This window comes from Pristis pectinata, chromosome 5 (genome assembly GCF_009764475.1).
Source record: "Pristis pectinata isolate sPriPec2 chromosome 5, sPriPec2.1.pri, whole genome shotgun sequence".
In the NCBI taxonomy this organism is placed as follows: Eukaryota; Metazoa; Chordata; class Chondrichthyes; order Rhinopristiformes; family Pristidae; genus Pristis; species Pristis pectinata.
In genome coordinates, this window is record NC_067409.1 from 92,615,088 (window position 1) to 92,636,566 (window position 21,479).

The 21,479-nt window shown below is 39.6% G+C and overlaps 1 protein-coding gene across 1 annotated transcript in view; it reads left to right on the forward strand.

The window, feature by feature from the left end:
* Positions 1–1,481: 1,481 nt before the first annotated feature.
* The window catches only part of tert (telomerase reverse transcriptase), a 47,461-nt gene continuing 27,463 nt past the window's right edge, over positions 1,482–21,479 (forward strand). The window contains exons 1-8 of the mRNA XM_052015732.1: positions 1,482–1,785; positions 5,009–7,349; positions 7,877–8,072; positions 12,348–12,537; positions 14,746–14,919; positions 16,609–16,770; positions 20,076–20,171; positions 20,512–20,597. Of these exons, the coding sequence (XP_051871692.1) occupies positions 1,543–1,785; positions 5,009–7,349; positions 7,877–8,072; positions 12,348–12,537; positions 14,746–14,919; positions 16,609–16,770; positions 20,076–20,171; positions 20,512–20,597 (3,488 nt within the window). The 5' untranslated portion in view covers positions 1,482–1,542. The remainder of the gene's footprint in view (positions 1,786–5,008; positions 7,350–7,876; positions 8,073–12,347; positions 12,538–14,745; positions 14,920–16,608; positions 16,771–20,075; positions 20,172–20,511; positions 20,598–21,479) is intronic.

The following is a 21,479-nucleotide window of genomic DNA, read 5'->3' on the forward strand; positions in this document are numbered from 1 at the left end:
TGCATTTTTGATTAATTGGCTCAGCTCAAAGTAGTGCTCTCTTTTTTTCCTGACCTGTAAAATTTGATTTGCTGAACAGATGTAATGATCTCTCAATTGAGTTTGCATTCCTTTTTCTGTGAATGATTATAAAGTTAATTTCAACACTCATCAAATGTGTTTTTTGCAATTTTTTTTTACGTTTTAGAGAACTGTAGAATCATAGAGAGATATAGGCAGAAGCAGGGCCCTTGATCTATTGGGTCTGCACTGACCATCAACTACCCATTTATACTATCCCTGCATTAATCCCTTTTTTTTATTCTCCCTATATTCTCTTCAAGTCCTAGATTTTTACCCCTCACCTACACACTAGAGGCAATTTATAATGACAAATTAACCTAGCAAGCTGCACATCTTTAGGATGTGGGAGGGAACTAAAGCACCCAGAGGAGACCCGTGCGTAAACATGAAGCAACCCAGCACAATTGCAAAAAATGAAAATAAGCACTTGCAATGAACTTTAGTCATGGGGGCTTCAGGATCTCTTTTTGAGGTCCCTTTTATCATAGTTGAGTCTCCAACTAACTCATTTTATTCCAAGTGAAAAATAGAAATGATTAATACCAAAGGGTGGCAATAATATTTTGGTTATAGTGCTAAGGTTCTGTGATTATAATGCCAAGTTGCATGTACCTAGCACATTTTGCATCTCTGCAATGTTGCATTTCAAGACCATTCTTCCTTTTTTTTTGGCCAGGATGGGGTAATAGGGATGTTGGTTGGGGGAAGAGAAGAAGGATGGAGTTATTGATCATCACTAGCCTTTCTGTAAGAAAAATTATGCCTAGATTTCCCTCTGCAACTAAAATTCTACTTGGTACCTTGCCTCATTTTGGGAAAAGATGGCTTGAAGGACGATATCCATTAAAATTAACATCGTGACAGGGAGAAACTTTTTCAGCCAGAGTGGAAATGGGAATACAATGTCAGGTGACTACAATTGAAAATCAAAATACAACTGTAGATGCTGGAAATCTTAAAGTTTTGGAAACACAACTCAAATTCAGGCAGCAGCTTTGGAAAGGGGAAGAACGTTACTGTTTGAAGTCAATGGCCTTCACCAGGCCTGCTGAGTATTTCCAGCACTTTCCATTTTTATGCCAGATGAATGCATGTGATTTAGTAAGGAATGTAGCAGAGCACGTTGGAGTAACAGGAGGTGTGACTTACAGTGTCAATTTGATGAACATAATGAGAGCTGAGGAAGAGGTGTGTTTAATGACAACCTAGCCGTGAATGCGAGGATGCAATAAGTTAATCATTATGTTGATAGGAGTCGGGAGGTGGTACCGGTGGAGCATAACGTTGATGACGTTTCTGTGCTGTGAATTCCATGTTAATATAACGTTGGTTTGGGAGGGAGGGGGAAGACAGAGAGTTTGATTGACAGGAGGGAGCGGGCCCTTGCTGATGTCATGACGAGAGACGGCCTTTTCCCCAAGGCGGGCGGCGGTTGCCAACGAGACGGACGATGATTGACGGTGGACTGCAGCGTGGGCAATGAGTGCCCCGGTATCGCCAGGGAAGCGGACTATGAGTGATAGCAGCTTGCACAAGTTGCTGGGGTCTCTCTACCCCCGCGTAACCTCTATCCAGACGTTCATTGCACAGATCGATGATGTTGCACCACCAGTGTTGGTAGAGGCGTTTGATACCGATAACTATAAGCGTTTTATCTCCCAACTCATCGTCTGCGTTCCCAGGGAAGCAAAGCCTCTATGGCGGCCGGTCACATTTCAGCAGGTAGGAAGGTTGCCGAGCTCGAAAGCAAATGCATTGCAGTTTACTAAAATTACGCTGTTGGAGCATGCAATGCAGCGTGCAAGAACTGAATGTTTGGCGCCTTCTACAGTCAGAGTAGCACTTCGTTGACTGTTGTAGACTCTTCCGAAGTACTGTCTAAAAAGTTAGTAGGAACCAAAACTCTTGTAGGTTAACTAATTTCCAGGTTTGCATGGTGGGAGACGTTAGGAATTCTAAAAGATTACTTTGCATTGTTGATAGTAAAGCTCTCAATCCAGGCCATAATTATTGTCTCCACATTTTTCTATAGAATTGCACTGCATTTTATGGTGTGCCTGAACATTACAGTTACATCTAACTTGCCTTATGTTATGTCACGTCACAATTCCTTCCCTGAACAGCTCGTATGGTCGAAATCTCTGGTTTTATGGAATTAATGCTCCGGAAATTGCTGCAGCAAAGCAACTTGGTATGCGCTATGAGTAGCAGTTCTTTACCCTTCTGCAGACTTTTTGGTTGCAATTTGCAGGGAGTACCTGCAGTTAGGCCAACAAGACATGGTAGATGTTCCTCACATCTGGACCAGCAATGCACTTCCTACACCAACGAAGTAATAGAGTGATATAGAACATAGGACAGTACAGCACAATACAGGCCCTTCGGCCCACAATGTTGTGCCGACCTTTAAACCATGCCTAAGACTGTCTAACCCCTTCCTCCCACATATCCCTCTATATTAAATTCCTCTGTATGCCTATCTAGTAATCTCTTGAATTTGGCCAATGTACCTGCCTCCACCTCTGCCCCAGGCAGTGCATTCCATGCCCCAACCACTCTCTGGGTAAAAAAAAACTTCCCTCTGATATCTCCCTTGAACTTACCACCTGTTACTTTAAAGCCATGCCTTCTTGTATTGATCATTGGTGCTCTGGGAGAGGGGTGCAGGCTGTCCACTCTATCTGTTCCTCTTAATATTTTGTACACCTCTATCATGTATCCTCTCATCCTCCTTCTCTCCAAAGAGTAAAGCCCTAGCTCCCTTAGTCTCTCCTCAGTGCATACTCTGTAAACCAGGCAGCAACCTGGTAAATCTTCTCTGCAACCTTTCCAACGCTTCCACATCCTTCCTATAAAGAGGTGACCAGAACTGGACACGGTACTCTAAGTGTGGTCTAACCAGAGTTTTATAGAGCTGCATCATTACCTCGCGGCTCTTAAACTCGATCCCTTGACTTATGAAAGCTAACATCCCATAAGCTTTCTTAACTACCCTATCCACCTGTGAGGCAACTTTCAGGGATCTGTGGATATGGACCCCCAGATCCCTCTGCTCCTCCACACTATCAAGGATCCTGCTATTAACTTTGCCTTGGAGTTTGTCCTTCCAAAGTGTACCACCTCACATTTCTCCGGCTTGAACTCCATCTGCCACTTCTCAGCCCAGCTCTGCATCCTATCAATGTCCCTCTGCAATCTTCGACAACCCTCTACACTATCCACAACACCACCAACCTTTGTGTCATCTGCAAACTTGCCAACCCACCCTTCTACCCCCCATCCAACTCATTAATAAAGTATTATAGCACAGAAAGAAGTTATTTGCAGCTTCATGCCTGCATCAGCTGCTTGAAAGCTTCCAATTAGGCCTGCTCCCCTGCCCTTTCCCCAGAGCCCTCTAAATCTTTCCCTTTCAAGTAATTAACCAATCACTTTTGACAGTCATTATTGAATCACTATATACCTTTCCAAAAGCACATTCCGGATCGCAACAACACATCCCTTTAAAAAAAAATAACCTGATTATCACCCATGGTCCTTTTCTTCATGATCTTAAATTGTTTGGTTACTGATACCTCTAGAATTGGAAATGGATACACCTTTAATGATTATATTAACGCTCTTAAAATGTTGGAAAAACTTGTGGAATGCTAAAATAGCCTTCCATCCTCAAAAGATGAACAACCTCAGGGTTTTTCTGTCTCTTCCCATGATTAGAGAATTCAATCCTTGCACCATTCCAGGAAACATGGAGTTATACAGCCCAAAAACAGGCCCTTTGGCCCAACACTTCTATGCCGAACAAGCTGCCTACCCGAGCTAGTCCCAACGACCCACTAAACCTTTCCTATCCATGTAACTGTCTGTATGTCTTTTAAATTTTGTAATTGCACCGCGCCTCTACGACTTCCTTTGGTAGCTCATTCCACATACTCTGCAAAGCCTTATTATTGCCAAAGAACTCAGAGATGGTACTCCAACTGGGATTTTGGAAAGGTTAATCGTTTTTTATACGTGTAATTTCATATCAGTTAAACTAATGAAAATTATATCAAATTTCATGTCAGCAAAGAGATGCCCAGCAGTTATAAATTTAAAAATCATTAATAATGTGAACACTATCTTAGTACCATGTTTAGAGGTGAAAATGACAGCATTTATACTTCTGATTACTTTTTGAGAGGTTGAAAAATACTATGATGTTAGAGGAACTGTGGAGAAAAGTAGGTGGTCAATGTTTCGGGTCAGGACCCTTCTTCAGGACCCGAAACGTTGACCGCCTGCTTTTCTCCAGGAATGCTGCACTATGATGCTCTGACCCTTGTCCTGAACAAGGGTCCTGACCCGAAACGTTGATGACCTGCTTTTCTCCACGGATGCTGCATGGCCTGCTGAGTTCCTCCAGCATCATAGTGTTTTTCATCTAGATTCCAGCATCTGCAGTCCTTTGTTTCTCTAGGTTGATGTTGAATCTAAGGAAGTAATCTCCTGGATATTCTTAAATTACTATTTATAAAAGCTGACACAATCTCATTCACCTTGGATTTATATTAGACATTGGCCTTGCAGCATCCAATATGATGCTTGTTGTCGTGTATTCAAATGAGTTTGCCACAAAATTTTGACCTACCTTTGTTAATGGAGGACTGGAGAGTGCAGAGGCCTGGCTCACAGTAGTTAGGGCCAGATGCTCCATTCCAGCAATATCCAGTCCACATTTTCCATTGCTGAAACGATGCCTTTCAATACCTTCCTTCACCTTCTTTCACCTTATCTCCTTCCTCTATCTCTCCCACTAGCTCTTGTTTATACCTAAAAGAAGCTAGAACTTCCATAATACATGGAATAATTATCAACCCTGAAAAACTAGAGGCAGCTCATAGTTTAGATACATAGTAATGGTTTACTACTACAGACTAAACAGATTTCTCTCATTTCTTTTCAGCTCTCTACGCAGAGCGATGTGGTTATGCGAGTCATTCAAAGGATTTGTGAAAAGAGGAAAAGAAATGTGCTAAGTTTTGGTTACAACAATGCAACTGAAACAAGTTTCATCCCTGTCAGTTCTACCCTCAACGCACGCAGTTATCAAATAAATACCACCACGGCTGTTATCAAGACCAGCGTGCTGTGGAAAACGTTGGTGAGCAGGATTGGGGATGATATCATGATGTATTTGCTGGAGCACTGCTCCCTCTTTAGGCTAGTCCCACCAAGCTGTTGCTTTCAGTTATGCGGCGTTCCCATCTATAGCCTCCTTACAAGTGGTACTCAACTCCAGTCTACCTGGCTCAGGCAGAGGCCAGTGCAATATCGGTCCAGCCTTGCACTAAGACGTGCTCAAAAGAAAGTCAGCTTCTATCAGGAGTTCCTCTCGAAGAGGAGGAAATGGAAGGAAAGAATCTCAGGACCTGGAAATCTATCAGCGAAAGGACCACCTGGTGCAGAGCGCAGCAAGTGGAAAATTCGAGAAGCACCAAATGTTGTCCGATGCAAATCTGTAAAGAGGGCAAGACTTGAAGCTGATATTGGAAGATGGACATCAAACGATGTGGTCACCAAAAATGGAAGGTCGCTAAAACGATTTCTGGACGATGATAGAGTGGAGGCTCCTGCAAAGAGGTTAAAAGGAAGCGAGCTGTCAATACTGAAGGAAAATAAAATGACAGGACATGAAAGATCGCTTGTGGAAAATCAGTCCCCTGAGGCAACTGAGCAATCTGGTGGTATAACTGATCAGTCAGGCGAAGGGATTATGGACTGGAATGGAAAAGGTAGTAATGTTAATGAATGTAAATCAAAAGATGCCAAATTCACTTCACTAATGAGCAGAGTGGAGGAAAATGTCAGTGCTGACTCCAAAAGGCAGGATCCAGAGACTGATGCCAAGGCACGGGAGCTGACTGAAGGCAAAACAAATGGACATGTCGTGCATGGTGTAGAAATTCTTTCTTCTGACAAAGGTGTTCTGTCCCCTGTAGTTGAAGAGCAGGCTTCAGTATTCACAGGACTTAAAGCTAAAAACACAGTGGTGCACTATGAACGTGGAAAGAATTGTGATAACTTCACTGTTGCAGGAATTGGTGAACAGAATGAATGTCAGGAAATAGAATGTGCAAGAACGAAAAAGTCCAAACAAGATGGCAGGGAAATGAGCAAAAATCAAAGCAGCACCCACAGCACCAAATCCACCACTGGAGAGAACGTTTACTGCAATGATGCCAGTAAAGATGGACAGTGTCACGCAGAGTTTGGTGGAATAGTGAAACCTATATTCTCTGGGACATCACTACATCCTTTTAAAGATGCTCCTGCAACAAAAAAAAGACCATGGAGTGAAATATATATTGAACGAGGGAGTATAATGTACTGTAATAATAATGCTGAATGTTTACCAAAGACATTTATATTAAATCAATTGCAGGATTTTAGCACAGGTGGTCAGAGGCTTGTAGAAGCCATATTCTTAAACAGAAATACATCAGGGACTAAGATGGTACAAGTGCAGTATAGTAATCGCCGGAGAAGGAAAAAGTTTCCAAAGCGCTACTGGCAAATGAGAAATATTTTCCTTCGACTGTTGAGAAATCATAAACGCTGTCCATATCTGCAAATATTGTCTAGGAATTGCCAAGTTAACGTTCAGAAAGGACGAAAGGTCAATAATACTTCACATGCTGAGTCAAGCAATGAGCCAAATTCCTCTTCTGTTACAAAGATGGCTTTAGGGCCTTTCAGCAGCTGTGCTGCAGGATTGAAATCTAATAGTCCTGTTGCTTCAAGTGGCCACCTAATTGAAAAACAGCAACATGTATTGGACAAAAGCTTAAAGGATCATCTATCAGTGAGCACTGACCTTCATGGCCACAACTCTACAACTGGAAGACACTTGGAAGGGTGTACATATTCTTGGAGATCTTCGGAATGTCCTGGTGTGTGTCCTGAGCAGAGTCATCCTCCTGAAGATCCAGCCTCAGAACCAAAAACAGATGAAAAGATCAGAACCTCTGTAGACTTGGACCATAGTGAAAGATCAAGTAGTTCAGACAAGGATTTGCTGCGTTTGCTTAAGCAGTACAGCTGTCCACTCCAGGTCTACCGATTTGTAAGGGAGTGTTTGCTCAAGGTTGTATCAGATGAACTTTGGGGTTCAAATCACAATAAATGCCGTTTCCTGAAGAACGTGAAGAAGTTTATTTCCTTGGGGAAATTTGATAAATTCTCTTGCAGTGAACTGATGTGGAAAATGAGAGTGAATGACTGTATGTGGCTTCGGCTCAACAAAGGTGAATCACTTGTCTTTACAATGCTGTGTTCATTTAGGTTGATGTTTTAAGAGTGGAACGGGCTCTATGCCGGAGAGGTTGTGTGCTTCCTAAAAAAAATTATTGGTAGCTTTGCTACAATTAAACCACGGTGCTGGATGTTATTAATAATACAGACAAATTTTGATGTCTATAAATCTACTAATTTTTACTATAGTGTGTTTCAAGTAATCAATTAATTATGCATTAATGTTTCTGATTGAACAAAATATCCTTGAATAAGTTCCAAATTGGAGACTTCAGCTAAAAGTTAAATGCTGGAAAGACACAACTCTTCTGTAGGCATGTTGGTATCTATCGCAAAGTTTCTCGTAATCCTCTCCCCATGCTCTATTAGTGATTTGTTAATTTAACCAGCTAGCTTCACATATCTTGGTAAATGAAGTGGTCTTATCCTTGTCACTTTACTTAAGTCCTCCTCGATAACAATTTTAAATATCTTTCCCTAACTTCCTTCTCGGTATAAAGGAATGTTTTTTATTTCCCAGCCCAGCACTTTGTCCCTGCCTCAGAACACCAGTTACGTGAAGATATCCTGTCCCGCTTCCTATTTTGGCTGATGGACAATTACGTGGTACATCTGCTCAAGTCCTTCTTTTACATTACGGAGACAACATTCATGAAAAACACACTTTTCTACTACAGGAAATGTGTTTGGAAAGAAGTGCAGAGGATTGGTGTTCGGTGAGGAAAAGTATTCATGCTTATTATTGTTTTGCAAAATTAAGCACCAGTAAAATTAGCAGAACACCCTTTCCAGTAGTTCTGCATGGAACCATAGATGTTTAGATCAATAAAGGGAAGACTTCAGTGCCTCCTTGTTCTGGCGGAGTAGTCCAACACACGCCCGCTAATCTCCGTCAGTCTTAGTTGTTGGGTACCACACTTGCCACGGAGTTAAAAGGTTGTGAACCCAAGACTCAATCCATTGACTTTGCACAAGAATCCACACTGACACCCAAACGCAGTAGGGAGGGACTGTTAATCTGCTTGAGGAGCTGCTTCTCAGATACGAGGTTAAACCAAGCTTCTGTCTGCTCTGTTTGGTGGATGGAAAGGATCTGATGGCACTGTTGAAGAAAAGCAGGGGCATACTCAGTGCCCTGTCTACATTCATTCCTCAATCATTGTTTCATAATTTGTTCATTATTGCTGATTGTGGGAGCTCGCTGTATGCAAGTTGGTTGCCAAATTTCCTACATTGCAAATGTAACAATACTTAAAAAGTTCTTAATTGGCTGTAAGTTGCTTTGGCATGCCTTGAGGATGTAGCGATCTGTGCTGCAGCCAGATCCTGCAGTGACACATTCTTATCCAAGCACTCCATCGTGCTCCTGACTCATGCCTTGTAGATATTGGAAAGGCCTGGGTGTTATGTTTCTGGTCCAGTTGAGTTTCTGATCAATGGTGAGCCCAGGATATTGACGGCAAGGGACTCAGTGATGGTCATGTCAAGGATGGGTGGTTACAGTCTCTCTTGTTGGAGACCATCACTGTCTGGCCATTTTGTGGTGCAACTGTAACAAGCCACTTAACATTTCTTGCCTGAATGTTGGTCTTGTTACATTGGTCTGCTTCAATTGCTCAGGACTTGCAAAAGAATTAGCAAACATTCCCACTTCTTATGATGGAAGAAGGTCATTGATGAGCAGCTGAAGATGGTTGGGCCTGGGACACTGTTTAAATGGAAAGCTATGGAAGTGGAACCTCGAGAGCTGAGCACATAATTTCCTCAGAAATGCCAGTGTAGGTTTTAAAAAGAGCAGCAGTGTTCTTGGTTTTATAAACAGGAGTATATAGTACAAGAGTAAAGAAATAAGTTAACTGAGTCACATTTGGAATGTTTGGGGCAGATGTTTGTGTTGCATTCACAAAAGAATAGTAAACTTACAGAAACCATGCAAGGTAGATTCATTACATTGATACCATGGCTGAGAAAGTAGACTTGAGGAGAGTTTTACAACATTGGGACTATTTTCACAGGGACACTTGTAAATGAAGAGTAAATCTATGCGGGTTTTCAAGATTATGAAGGCTTTTAGCTTGGTAAATCAGGAGTTTAAGATGTAGTCACAAAGTTATACAGCACAGAAACAGGCCTTTTGGCCCTACTTGTCAAAGTTGCCTACCTAAGCTAGTCCCATTTGCCTGTGTTAGGCCCATATCCCTCTGAACCGTTTCTACCCTTCTACTTGTCGAAAAGTCTTTTAAATGTTGTAATTGTGCCATCTCTACCACTTCCCCTGACAGCATGTTCCAGATCCTCACCACCCTGTGTGTGGAAAAAGTTGCCCCTCACGTCCTCTTTAAATCTCTCCCCTCTTACCTTAAATCTATGCCCTCTGGTTTTAGACTCCTCTACCTGGGGAAAAAGACTGTGACCATTCACCCTATCTATGCTCCTCATGAATTTACATACCTCTTTAAGGTCACCCCTCAGCCTCCTCTGCTCTGTGGAAAAAGCCCCAGCCTATACAGTCTCTCATAACTCAAGCCCTGCAGTCCTGGTAATGTCCTTGTGAATCTTTTCTGCACCTTTTCCAGTTTAATGACATCCTTCCTATCGTTAGGTGACCAGAATTGTACACAGTGCAGTAGTGTGTGGCCAATTAGTTTAAAGTGAGGGAAGAAACTTGGAGAAGCAAATACATGCAGGTTTGTTGGTGCACGGAATGGTTTGCACAGTTAAGACAAAGACTATTGGAAGAATGGTGATACAGGAAGAGACAAAGTCAGGGCGGGAGATCCGTAGAATGGTGTCAGATTACTCTAGCACAGACAACTCTCCAGTACTTGGACTTCCAAATTTCTGTGGTAATGTAGTTCCATCTTGTGCCACCAGGTGTCTTCATTGAGCTGCAAAAACCCCCATCACAGGTAAGTAAAATTCCTACTGAAATTGCACTTAAAATAATCTGTTTTAAACTTGATAATTCGATGCAACATCCTACTTGATTTATATTTTATTGTCCCCTTTGCTTATTTTTTAATTAGTTCTGTAACTTTTATGGTCCCCAAAGAACTACACAAAACAGAAATAGCAGGAATATTAGTAGTAGTTCTTCTTGGCTAAGGACTGCAAGTTAGAACATTCTCAGGTTGCGCACCACTGCATCATTCGCAGCTTGTTCTTGCCTATTGCCCACCCCACCCCATAATATATGTGAAGGATGCTTCAGATTTCATTTGCAGTTTCTGCCAACTATGAATGAATACAGAGCTCGATTTGCAGCAAAGCCATGTCTTTAGATCTGCCATGAGGTTTGAGATACAATCTGTTACTATCCTTTTTTATCATTTTTAACTCCCTGTCAATCATGTTCATTCTTCCGTGAAAATGTCAAATACTAGAGAGCATAGCTCTCAGAAGAGAGGGGGAAGGTTTAAAGGAGATAAACGAAGCAAATTTTTTTTACACTCTGGTAGGTGCCTGGAATACGTGCCCAGGGAAAATTGTGGAAGCAGATACAATAGTAATATTTAAGAGGCATTTAGACAGGTACATGAACAGGCAGGAGATGGGAGGATATAGACCATATGTAGGCAATGGGATTAGTTTAAGTTGGCATCATGTTTGGCACAGACATTGTCAGCTGAGGGCCTGTTCCTGTGCTGTACTCTTCTATGTTCCATGCTAGAGTTCTCATGTAACTTTTGCACAGGGATATTGATGGTCCTTGTTTAGTCGGGTTCCTAGGCTTCATAGGAAGAGCAGATTTGAAACTTAAAATCTGTCGTTTGATCGAAATTTCAGAAGTTTTTCATTCACTTCAACAGGTTGAAGGGACGTTATGTTCTCATTTTATTTCTAAACTTGCACATGTAAAATGGCCAAGACATATAATTCAGTTTAGTGACTGTAGAGGTATGCTGTGTGGGTTCCCAGTCCATGATTGGGAAAAGCAGCTGGCATGATTCTCTACTTCCCTCTTTGCCATTCCCCGTGATGCTCAGTGCTGCTTCATTTATATTCTGATACATCAGCTGCCTGGCTCACCTCACCCAGATTGATTGGTTGGGATGGATTCTGATCTGATCTGATTAATCTTCCTGTCATCTAGCGGTCGGTTAATCAAGCCTGGCAGTCATCTCACATGGATAAATTCTATGGCTGAGTAGAATTTAACAATGGTGGCCCCCTACACCATTGCTACACACTTGACTGTTTCTTGCAAAAATAGTATATTTCCAGGTGCCTCCTGTGAGTACTGACACCCTCCCAGAAAGCCCAGGATTAAAGTCATTCAGCCACCCAGCGATACACAGAGATGTTATTGAATGTTCAGCAACTGCTTCCATCTGATTAGCAACCCATGTTAATCCAGGTTACTGTATGGATTGAGTGCTTGTCACTCAGACCTGTCATTGGAACTAGCTGAAATTTTACCTGTGGAGAGATTATATCCAGAAGAGCAGCCCTCTGCATTGTGGAGATGAAGTGGGGGGGAATGAACTAAATATTCCAGTTTTACTTCATAAAACTTAATTCCAACACTTAACATTGGGGAATAATTTAGGTTGCACTTGTACTGCTGCTTTACTGTTTGTGTCCCTTTTATTTTACATAGACATTTATTTTGTTGGGGCTTGAATTTGCCAATTCCAGTGTGGGTGTTAAAACTAATTAGCAGAGATAGCCAGGCACCGTTTAAAGCTAGCTGGCCTAAATTGAAGCCTTCCAAAAGCCTTTCACCTTCTTTATACTTAAATTATCAATTCCTTTGTACATGGGCGATGGTCTGTCCCAAATAACAAAGTTAAGGTTTCACACAGCAATACGAGAAGGCTGCAGCCCAGAATGTGAGACTGGTGAACTGCAATGCAAATGCATCCTTGCACAAGAAGTTTCTTTCTAAATCAAGTATCCTGTCACACAAAAGCAGCAGTTGTACATGCTGTATATTGTACTGGTGATAATGCATTAAAACATGATTGTTTTGTGTTTACATGCAACTGCAGAAACCATCTAGCAAAAGTACAGCTACAACCAATTTCATACAAGGATGTGGAACAGAAACTTCAACAGAAGAGCACAGCGCCACCTTCCAGTTTACGGTTTATTCCAAAGAAAAATGGCTTGCGGCCAATTGTGAAAATGCGAAATATAACAGGACCGAAAATCTCTGGGAAAAGGCGCAACTTTAACAGGGTTAGCATCGTCTTTAGTTCTTGTGTCTTGTCTCTGCTGAAAGTGAGTCTGGAATACCTCATGGCCATCAAATAATCTTAGTCTGTTTAGTTCATTTAGTTCATTGTCATTCATGGAGTCAGAATGTTTTGTGCTCAATGTCTAGACTGACACTGATGGAGTGCTGCATTTCCAGGGGTGACATTACTCAGCTGAGATATTAAACCCAAGCTCTGTTCTGCCCTCTCATTTAGAGGTAAAAGATCCTATGACACTCATTGAAATAGAACAGTTTTGTGGCCGGTGTCATCCCTCAACCAACACGACTAACGTGGACTATTTTGTTGCTGTTTCATTAATGTTGTACAGAAATTGGTTGCATGGTTTCTTGCATTTCAACTGTGACAACACTTTAGAAATACTTGATTAGCTGTATAATATTTCAGGATGCACAAGGTCAAGTTTTCTTGAAAGTAACTGTACATATTTTCTCAATGTGATGATGCCAAGAACAAATAAAAACATTTTATTTCCATGCGCTAAACCTGGATGTAGTTCTGTGCCAGGTTTAACTTTGGTTTTATCTATAAATTAGATTTAGATGGCATGTTTATATATAACAGTGGCAGCATTGATATCTACAGCTGCCAGTATATCCCTTGCCTTTTATAAATAACATGTTACTCCTTAAATGAAGGGTAACTGTGCACTGGAGCTGCTTACCCCACACAACCTTGCACTGTCGCTAGCTTCTGTCACTATTTCCACTCTCCCCTCCGCCATTTGCCTATCACCCCCTCGTCACCTGGATCCAACTGTTATTTGCTCACTCTTGCTCCACCCCTTCCCCTCACCTGTTTATACTGGCCACCTCCCCTCCACCTTTCAGTCCAGCTGAATGGTCTCGACCTGAAATGTCAATTGTCCCACTTCCCTCCGTGGATGCTGCCTGACCTGCTGAGTTCCTCCAGCTTTTTGTGTGTTGCATGGTCTTGCACATCTTGGTACATTGGTGTAAGAGAGACAGCAATATTTTTGTAATGATCTTTATTTGAACTGGTTGGTAGATTTGCCACCCCCAAGAAAATGGTGGTGGGCCATCTTTGAAAACAGTTGTTTCTCTGTGAACGTGTTGCTAGACCATTTACAGGGCATTCTAGGATTGGAGTTTTAGATAGGTCAAACTGTTTAGGAGTGACTAAAATTCCTCTCTCAATAACCTTAGCAAGCCAGTCGGATTTATACAAAAATTAGACTCTTGGGTAAGATTTATTGAATACAGTATTGTTGCTTGTACTGAATTGTTGATCACCAGGTGATAAGTCCAGTGTCCCCAGTCATGCTGCCTTACTCATTGGGTCTCAGTAATATCTAACTGTGCACAACCTATAACCTGCTAAACAGATAAGATGCATGCCATTGCATCTTTTTTTTCTTTCCTTTAGTGATCCTTTTGATTTCAAAATTTTAATCTTTATGTATGAGATCTCTGGTTTCTTCTGAGGCTACATTCCAAACTTCTCATTTATATTTGACTCCTGTTTCCTATTAAGGTAGCTTGCAGGAGGCTCCATAGTGCTTACGCTGTCCTCTAGAGTGTGTATGTGTGTAGTCTTCTAAATAGATGAATTCATTTTTATTTATTTGACGAATGCAACGAATCTTTCGTCCTATTTTGTTCTATTCCCCCCCCTCCTCTCCCAGTCTCCACTTATAGTAACAGTCGGTTCACTCATTTTTGGGGAGCTGGCACCTAATTTAGTCACACAATCTGCAACCTATAATGTGACTTTTTTGATTTAGAATAGGGTTTTTTTTTGTGTTCTTGTATTTTGGACTTAGATTGACCAGAAGCAACTGATATCCAAAAACACTCTTAATTCCTCAACCATATTGTGTTGCTATGGAGAAAGTTGCCAAGGAATTCATCCACAGTCAGTGCTCAATGTGCTCAGTAGTATTGACAGTGTGATGTATTTTGTCTCTAAAATTGACTTCAATGGAGTTGAATTTCAGAGGCAGAGTGGATCAAGCCGTCATTATTTTACAGCAGGTTTATTGCTGCTGCCCAGGATTGAATTTCTAGGCAAGTTATTGTACCACAGTTAGCAACCAACAAACAATAAGTGATTTCTAGCTAATGCCAGTCAGTTGTTTCAGTATGTATAGCTATTACTTGTATTTGTGGACATTAAACAATTTTGAAGTGATTTTTTTTTTTACCAACAGACTCAGATGAAGGTCCTTTTTGATGTGCTGAATTATGAGCAACAACAGAACCCAGCCCTAAAGAGCTCCTCTGTGTATGGACTCGATGACATTTATAAAGCATGGAGGGAGTTTGTGTTACAGAAGTTGAAAGCTGAAAAAGTGAGCGGTGGACGTCCTTATTATTTTGTCAAAGTGAGTTCAAAGACCGGCTATTACATTGGATTAAATGATGTTTATTTCACTAGGCTAAACCAATTCCAATAGTGACATGGTGACTTAGCAGGTAATGTAATTCTGCATTCTTAAAGTACTTGGGAAGCATTTGCTCATTGCCTTGAGTGGGCTCATGGCTTATGTCACTCAGGACTTGCCTTCTCTGGATTCAGAAGACTGACCTTGTTTGCCCAAATGACCCCGGAGCTAAGCAGCACAGCCCATTGGTGCCACAGCCTCAAAGAACACAACTGAGCCACTTGGATGGGCCAAAGTAAGCCCTCCCCCACAACATTCTCTGGAAGCCTTTAGCTGACAGCAAAGCTCCTCTTTCCCCCAAAACTATCACCCATCAGTAGGAAATGCTCAGCAGGTAGGCAGCATCAGTGGAAAGAGAAACAGTGATAACCGAGAACTCCGGCTCTGACAAAGGATCTTGGACCCAAAATGTTAACTCTGTTCCTCTTTCCACAGATGCTGCCTGACCTGCTGTGTTTCCAGCATTTTCTTTTATTATTTCCTATTTCCAGCATCTGCAGGTTTTTTTTGATATCTATCAAAAGTGCCAAGGTTTCGGAATATCTCTCACATTCATAAACATTTAAAAATGATTAAAAATAAAAAATGTAATGCTTATTAAAAACATAATATCAGTTAAAAATATATAAAAACATCTTTTAGTAATTATAAACATCAAACCAAGCACAAGTAATTAAATTGCCACTTATTCTTGTATTCTGTGGAATGTCACCAGAAATTGTGTGGACCTCTGCATTTGCATGAGATTCTTGAAGCCTGTGAGCACTTGTGCTGAAAGATGTCAGAAGTTCCATATAGGACTGCCAACAAAATCCAGGCCATTAATTTCTAAGTATTATAATGTATTTTTGAGAGGTTTAATACATTTGAGAACATGTTAATTACCACTTAGCGGCGTGTCTCTAACATATTATGTACTTGTATCCATGTTGTAACTCTGAGGCAAGGTTTTTACATTGGACCAAACTGAAATGGCTGGTTTGAAAGTTGCACAGGGTATTTTGTGTTGAAGAGTTGGACATCTCTAAACTGTCATATGTTCTCGGTGGTATTGCACATTTCTTCAATGATTTGTATTAAATCAAAAGTGTCTGCTTATCAGGTATCTGATACTGACATAGTCTGGAGAAAAAAAATAAAGGTTTTATTTATGTATCTTTCTCTGTGTTCCTGTCATGTCCTTTCTGTTGAGTTGTCCCAGGGTCAAACCAGGTCATAGCATTGGTTTCACTGCTCAATGATTTGATTTTTTTTTCAGTGATTATGAATGTGTGTTATGTTTTTGTAAAGCTGGTTACAGTAGTTGAGTTGCACACAAATTGCAAGTGAGACAAATGGTCATTTAACCTGTTTTGCTGTAAAATCTGAGAGGAACACTGGCCAGGACATCAGAAGAACTCTGATCAAAGCCATGGGAACCCTTGCGTTCACTTGAACAGACAGATGTAACTGCGTTCACCTTAAAGACTGTACCTTTAACGAGCACTGCACTGAATTGTCAGCCTAGTTTATGTGCTTGGATTTTTAAACCCACATCCTTCTTTATTTGATTAAACTGAAATGGTTAGTTTGAGACTACATCGGGTGTATTGTGCTGGAGAGTTGAGTTTAAAGCCATTCTTCTTGCAGGCAGATGTTACTGGTGCCTATGATGCTATTCCTCATGCCAAGTTAATGGAAGTCATTTCGGGCATACTGGATCTTGAAGTACCAGAGAACTATTGTATACGGCGCTATGCGAAAATATGGGTGGATGCTGCTGGACAAGTTAGAAAGACTTTTAAAAGACAGGTAAAGACTCATCGTGTTATGTGTATAGGTGTTAACTGAGGACCAGTGATCTAACTATTTTAAACAGTTGCTTGAAAATACAAGCGGTATTGTTAAATTGGCTTATTCTAAATACTGTTTTACCTCCTTTCTTCCACCTGTAGACTTTCAGCCAAAAGGCAACACATTATTTTGAAATACTTCCTATTATTTTAATTTGCTGCAAATTACAGTGAACGTTTTGTAAATAATGCATGTGCCGCTTCAAATGACTTGCTACCCTGTTTTGGCTGGTTTCCCTGCCCCTGTGATTAAAGTGAAGGGACAGATGTTCATAGGATCCTGTATGGCAGGTCATTTGATCAACGAAGTCTGTGCTCATTGTTTTCTCCAAGTGAGTGACTTAGTTTAATCCCATTCATATTTCTCTTTTCATTGAAGTCATTGCATTGCCTTTAAAGCACCTGCATTTGGCAGCTGACTTGAACCAGAATGCAAATATGATAACAGATGATTTAATCTAATTTGCTGAAAGTTGAGTGAGGAGTTTTGGCCAGTATAGTAGGAGAGATTCAGTCAAAGTCATGGGAACCCATGCATTCATTTGAACAGAATGATGTGGTCTTGGTTGTCCTTCTGTATCTCTTACTATTCAGCCTTTATTAAGCTTTACACTGAATCTGTTTAAAGGATTTTTATCCTATTCTTCCTTTAATCTATTTCTTTATTTATTTTCTTATAAATGTGTGTAACTTTGAACACCTTCATTGAATCACTTTCTCAGCTTTGGAGAATGACCTAATATCTTGTCGTTTTGCGGACTGTTCCTTTCTTTTTCAATCTTTTTACTAGTTTCCAAATTAATACAGATTAATATATAACATCGATGTTTATACATGTAATACAAAGAGATCAGGAGAACGATCATGGCATAGATAATCATAAAGAATAGTAAAATATAAAAAAAACTGTAGATCCTACGATCTCTTAGTAAATGAGTATAATATAAAAGAAAGGAAAGAAAAAGATTTATTGTGTATATAAAAGAAAGGAAAAAAAACCCCAAATCAATAAGAAAAATTGTAAACAATATATCAAACCAAACTGAAAATTTTTTTTAAAAAAGACGAAAAAAAAGAAAAAAAAAGACTTGACTGAAATTTCTCAATAGAAACAGAGCAATATTATGTCATCAACTCCGTTCCTCTAAATTGGAAAGTTATTGAAAAGGGATCTATACCATGTGAAAATATTGAATAAATGGACTCCAAATATCTTCAAATTTAAGCGAAGGATCAACAGTACCACTCCTAATTTTTTTCCAAGTTTAAACATGATATAGTTTGAGAGAACCATTGAAAAGTAGTAGGGGTATTGGATCCTTCCATTTAAGCAAAATGGATTGTTTGGCCATTAATGTAACAAAGGCAATCATACGGTAAGCCGAAGCAGATAAATGGCCTGACTTGGATAGCACATTTTTTGGATACAAGATTTAGATGTAATTCAGTGTCCCAAATGGGTATACCTTGAGCATCAATCAGTACTTGGATCTTCATTAGTTTCTATTTTAGGAGCTTCATTCCCTTTTGCACTTTCCAAATTAAGTAAACATATGACTAACCCAATAGTTAAACATACAATACAAATATGGTTTCAATTTCATAAACTTCTTGGATTGAATGAATTTAACTTGTCAAGTCCCATTCAATCTAATTTTTTCTTTCAACCATCCAGAGTTGACTCAGCTTTTTCTATATGGAAAAGGAAGGGAATAGTATGTTTTCGTGATTTATTCATTGATAACTGTTTTTCATCTTTTGAACAACTGTCTAACAAATACAATTTGTCAAGATCACACTTCTTTCGATATTTGCAGATTAGAAATTTTTTAAAAGCTGCTATACCCTCTTTTCCGACACCATCCAAAACTGAAATTAGGGAAAAAATTTTAGGTCTTAATCCTTATCAGAAGGGCTTGATAGCAATAATCTATGATTTAATTATGAAAATACGTCCAGAATCACTGGACAAAATTAAGAATGAATGGGAAAGTGAACTCCAGACATCTTTACCTACAGAGACATGGAAGAAAATTCTTCCTTTAATTAATACATCTTCAATGTGTGCCAGATGCTCTTTGATACAGTTTAAGGTAGTTCATAGGACTCGTATGTCAAAAGATAAGCTAGCCCGTTTTTATCACCATATAAGTCCTGTATGTGACAGATGTAAATCGAATGTGGCTTCTCTGACACATATGTTTTGGTCCTGTCCTCTTTTGGAAAAATATTGGAAAGACATTTTTAACATTATCTCAACTATATTGAATATTGATTTATAACCTCACCCTATCACTGCAATTTTTGCAGACTGTTCCTGATTCGGTTGTTTTAAGAAATGAACTCTACTGTATTCCTGTCATTACATTCACAAAAAAAATTACTTCGTTCCTGATGTTTAAAACAAAAAACAAAATGCTGGAAATACTCGGCATGTAATGTATCACCTGTAGAGAGAGAAATAAAGTTCAGTGATTTTCATCTCAACTGAAGAAGAATCAGTCATATTTTAATAACTTTCTTCCAACTTTGACTGGTTCTGATGAAAAGTCATTGACCTGAAAAGTTAACTATGTTTCTCCCTCCACAAATGCTGCCTGACCAACAATTCCTCTTTTTTCAGTTTTTCAGCACCTGCAGCATTATTTTGCATTTGAACTAAACATTGGTGATATGTTAAAAATGATGTTTGCTTGAACGTTTTGACCTTTAGACTTTTCTGATCTAGAATTACGAAGCAAAATGTATTGCTATCAACTTTTGACCTGATTGTCTGAAATGATATACTCATAAATTGTTGTATATTAAACAACAGAAAACTGAGATTTGCTGATGTGCGAATTTTATAATAGTGATTGACCAAATGAACTACACAGATTTATCAAAATCTATAATTCTGATTGCTGAACTATCTTAGCAACTGTGCAGTGAATTTTTCCATTGTTTTCATGTTCTTCCAATAGTGCATTAATCCTGTAGTGATGGCTACAGCACCTACTACTTTTCTATTTAGTCTTCAAAGGTGTGTGAACAAAGAGCCACTATATTTTGAAGTGAAATACTGTCTTTTATAACCTGGTCTTAATGTCACTTCATCATTACTTATTGATTTCCTTGTCTTTTCGCTTATTGGTTTTTGACTATCTTGGTGTTTATTGTAAGGATATTAGTTCATCACAATTACCTCTCACATCTATATCTCTTTACATTTAACAAAAATAGTAATACAACTGTTGCTCTTCTGTCTCATGCTAATGTATTCAGGTTTCCACTTTGATGGATCTAATGCCAACCATGAAGGAGTTTGTGTCCCATCTACAGCAGAAAGGCTTTCTGCAAAACACAATACTGGTCAATCAGGTAAGGAAACTAACCATGGTTATGACCATCTTTTCAATGTACATGTGTTGCAGTTCTGTTTTTGTCCAAGAAGGAAGAGATTGTCTCCTTTTGATGCCTTTATTTTTGGAAAGTGCACGTACAAACAATTTTGATAGGTTCAAAAGCATTCTTAGGCATTGAATCCCTTTTTTTTCCATGAATGCACATTATATATAACAATACTGAATAACAACCTTAGCTTTTTTGTTATTTATCTACTCTGACAAACCCGGTGTTACTTCATTCCTGTTGAATTTGAAGTGTGCGCATGCATGAATAGTGGACTTGACATTTATCTCAGAGCTGTTCTTTTATGCAGGGCTTAACAATGAATCAGAACTCTGAAGACGTGTTCACTTACTTCAAGCAAATGATTGAAAGCAACATTATTAGTATAGGAGGCAAGTAAGTAAAATACTCTTAGAATATTTGACTGGCAGCCAGTTTCATCATTTCATGAGGTGCATTTCTGCAGAAATATCCATTTATAGCGAGTGCACTTAAATTTGCTGGCAGGTGGTATCTGTAGCTTAACACGTTGGTCAAGGTAGTGGAGTGCTCTGTTATTTGAGACTGCAGTATGAAGTGGCAGATTATACAGACTGCTACCAAGGTACTCCAATCCAGGTGATTTCCTCTGGAGAAAAATTATTGCATGCACCTTATACTCAAAACTACAATTAACACTTGTAAATGTGCTAAAGCAGCTTGATGAATTTATCCCAATACAGCAACTCCACAACACCATAACAGGATACTTCCTATCACCAGAACAGGATACTCCCACCTCATTTCCATGCTCAGAAACCTTTGCATCCCACATAAATAATTCCCATTATTGCCAAGAGATGTACACAAATGTGGGGAACAAGCACATGGGGGAAACTCCATTTCTAGTTAGCTCAGACTAAGGACCTTAAGAATCATTCAATGTAGAATACATCTATATTGTACAAAGGAATGGGGCAGGTGATATTCTGCTAATTTCATCTAATGTGAAGGAGGTCAGATCAAGTTCAAATAAGATTTGACCTTTTGTTTTGAAATGGAGAACTGTGAATAGTCTGGTTAATTGGATAATTTGTCACAAGTTAAGTGCTGCAAAAAAACTCAACATTTTCAATTTGCAGTACTAAATGGTTATTTTCCGCAGAACCAGATAAAATTATTAGTCTTTTCTAGTCCAACAATTAATCTGGCATTACTCTGGATAACTTCAAACAATGGGGAAGGTTTTTGGTCTTGTGTTTTCCTATAAAGTTAGATGCATAGTTTTGACACTCAATT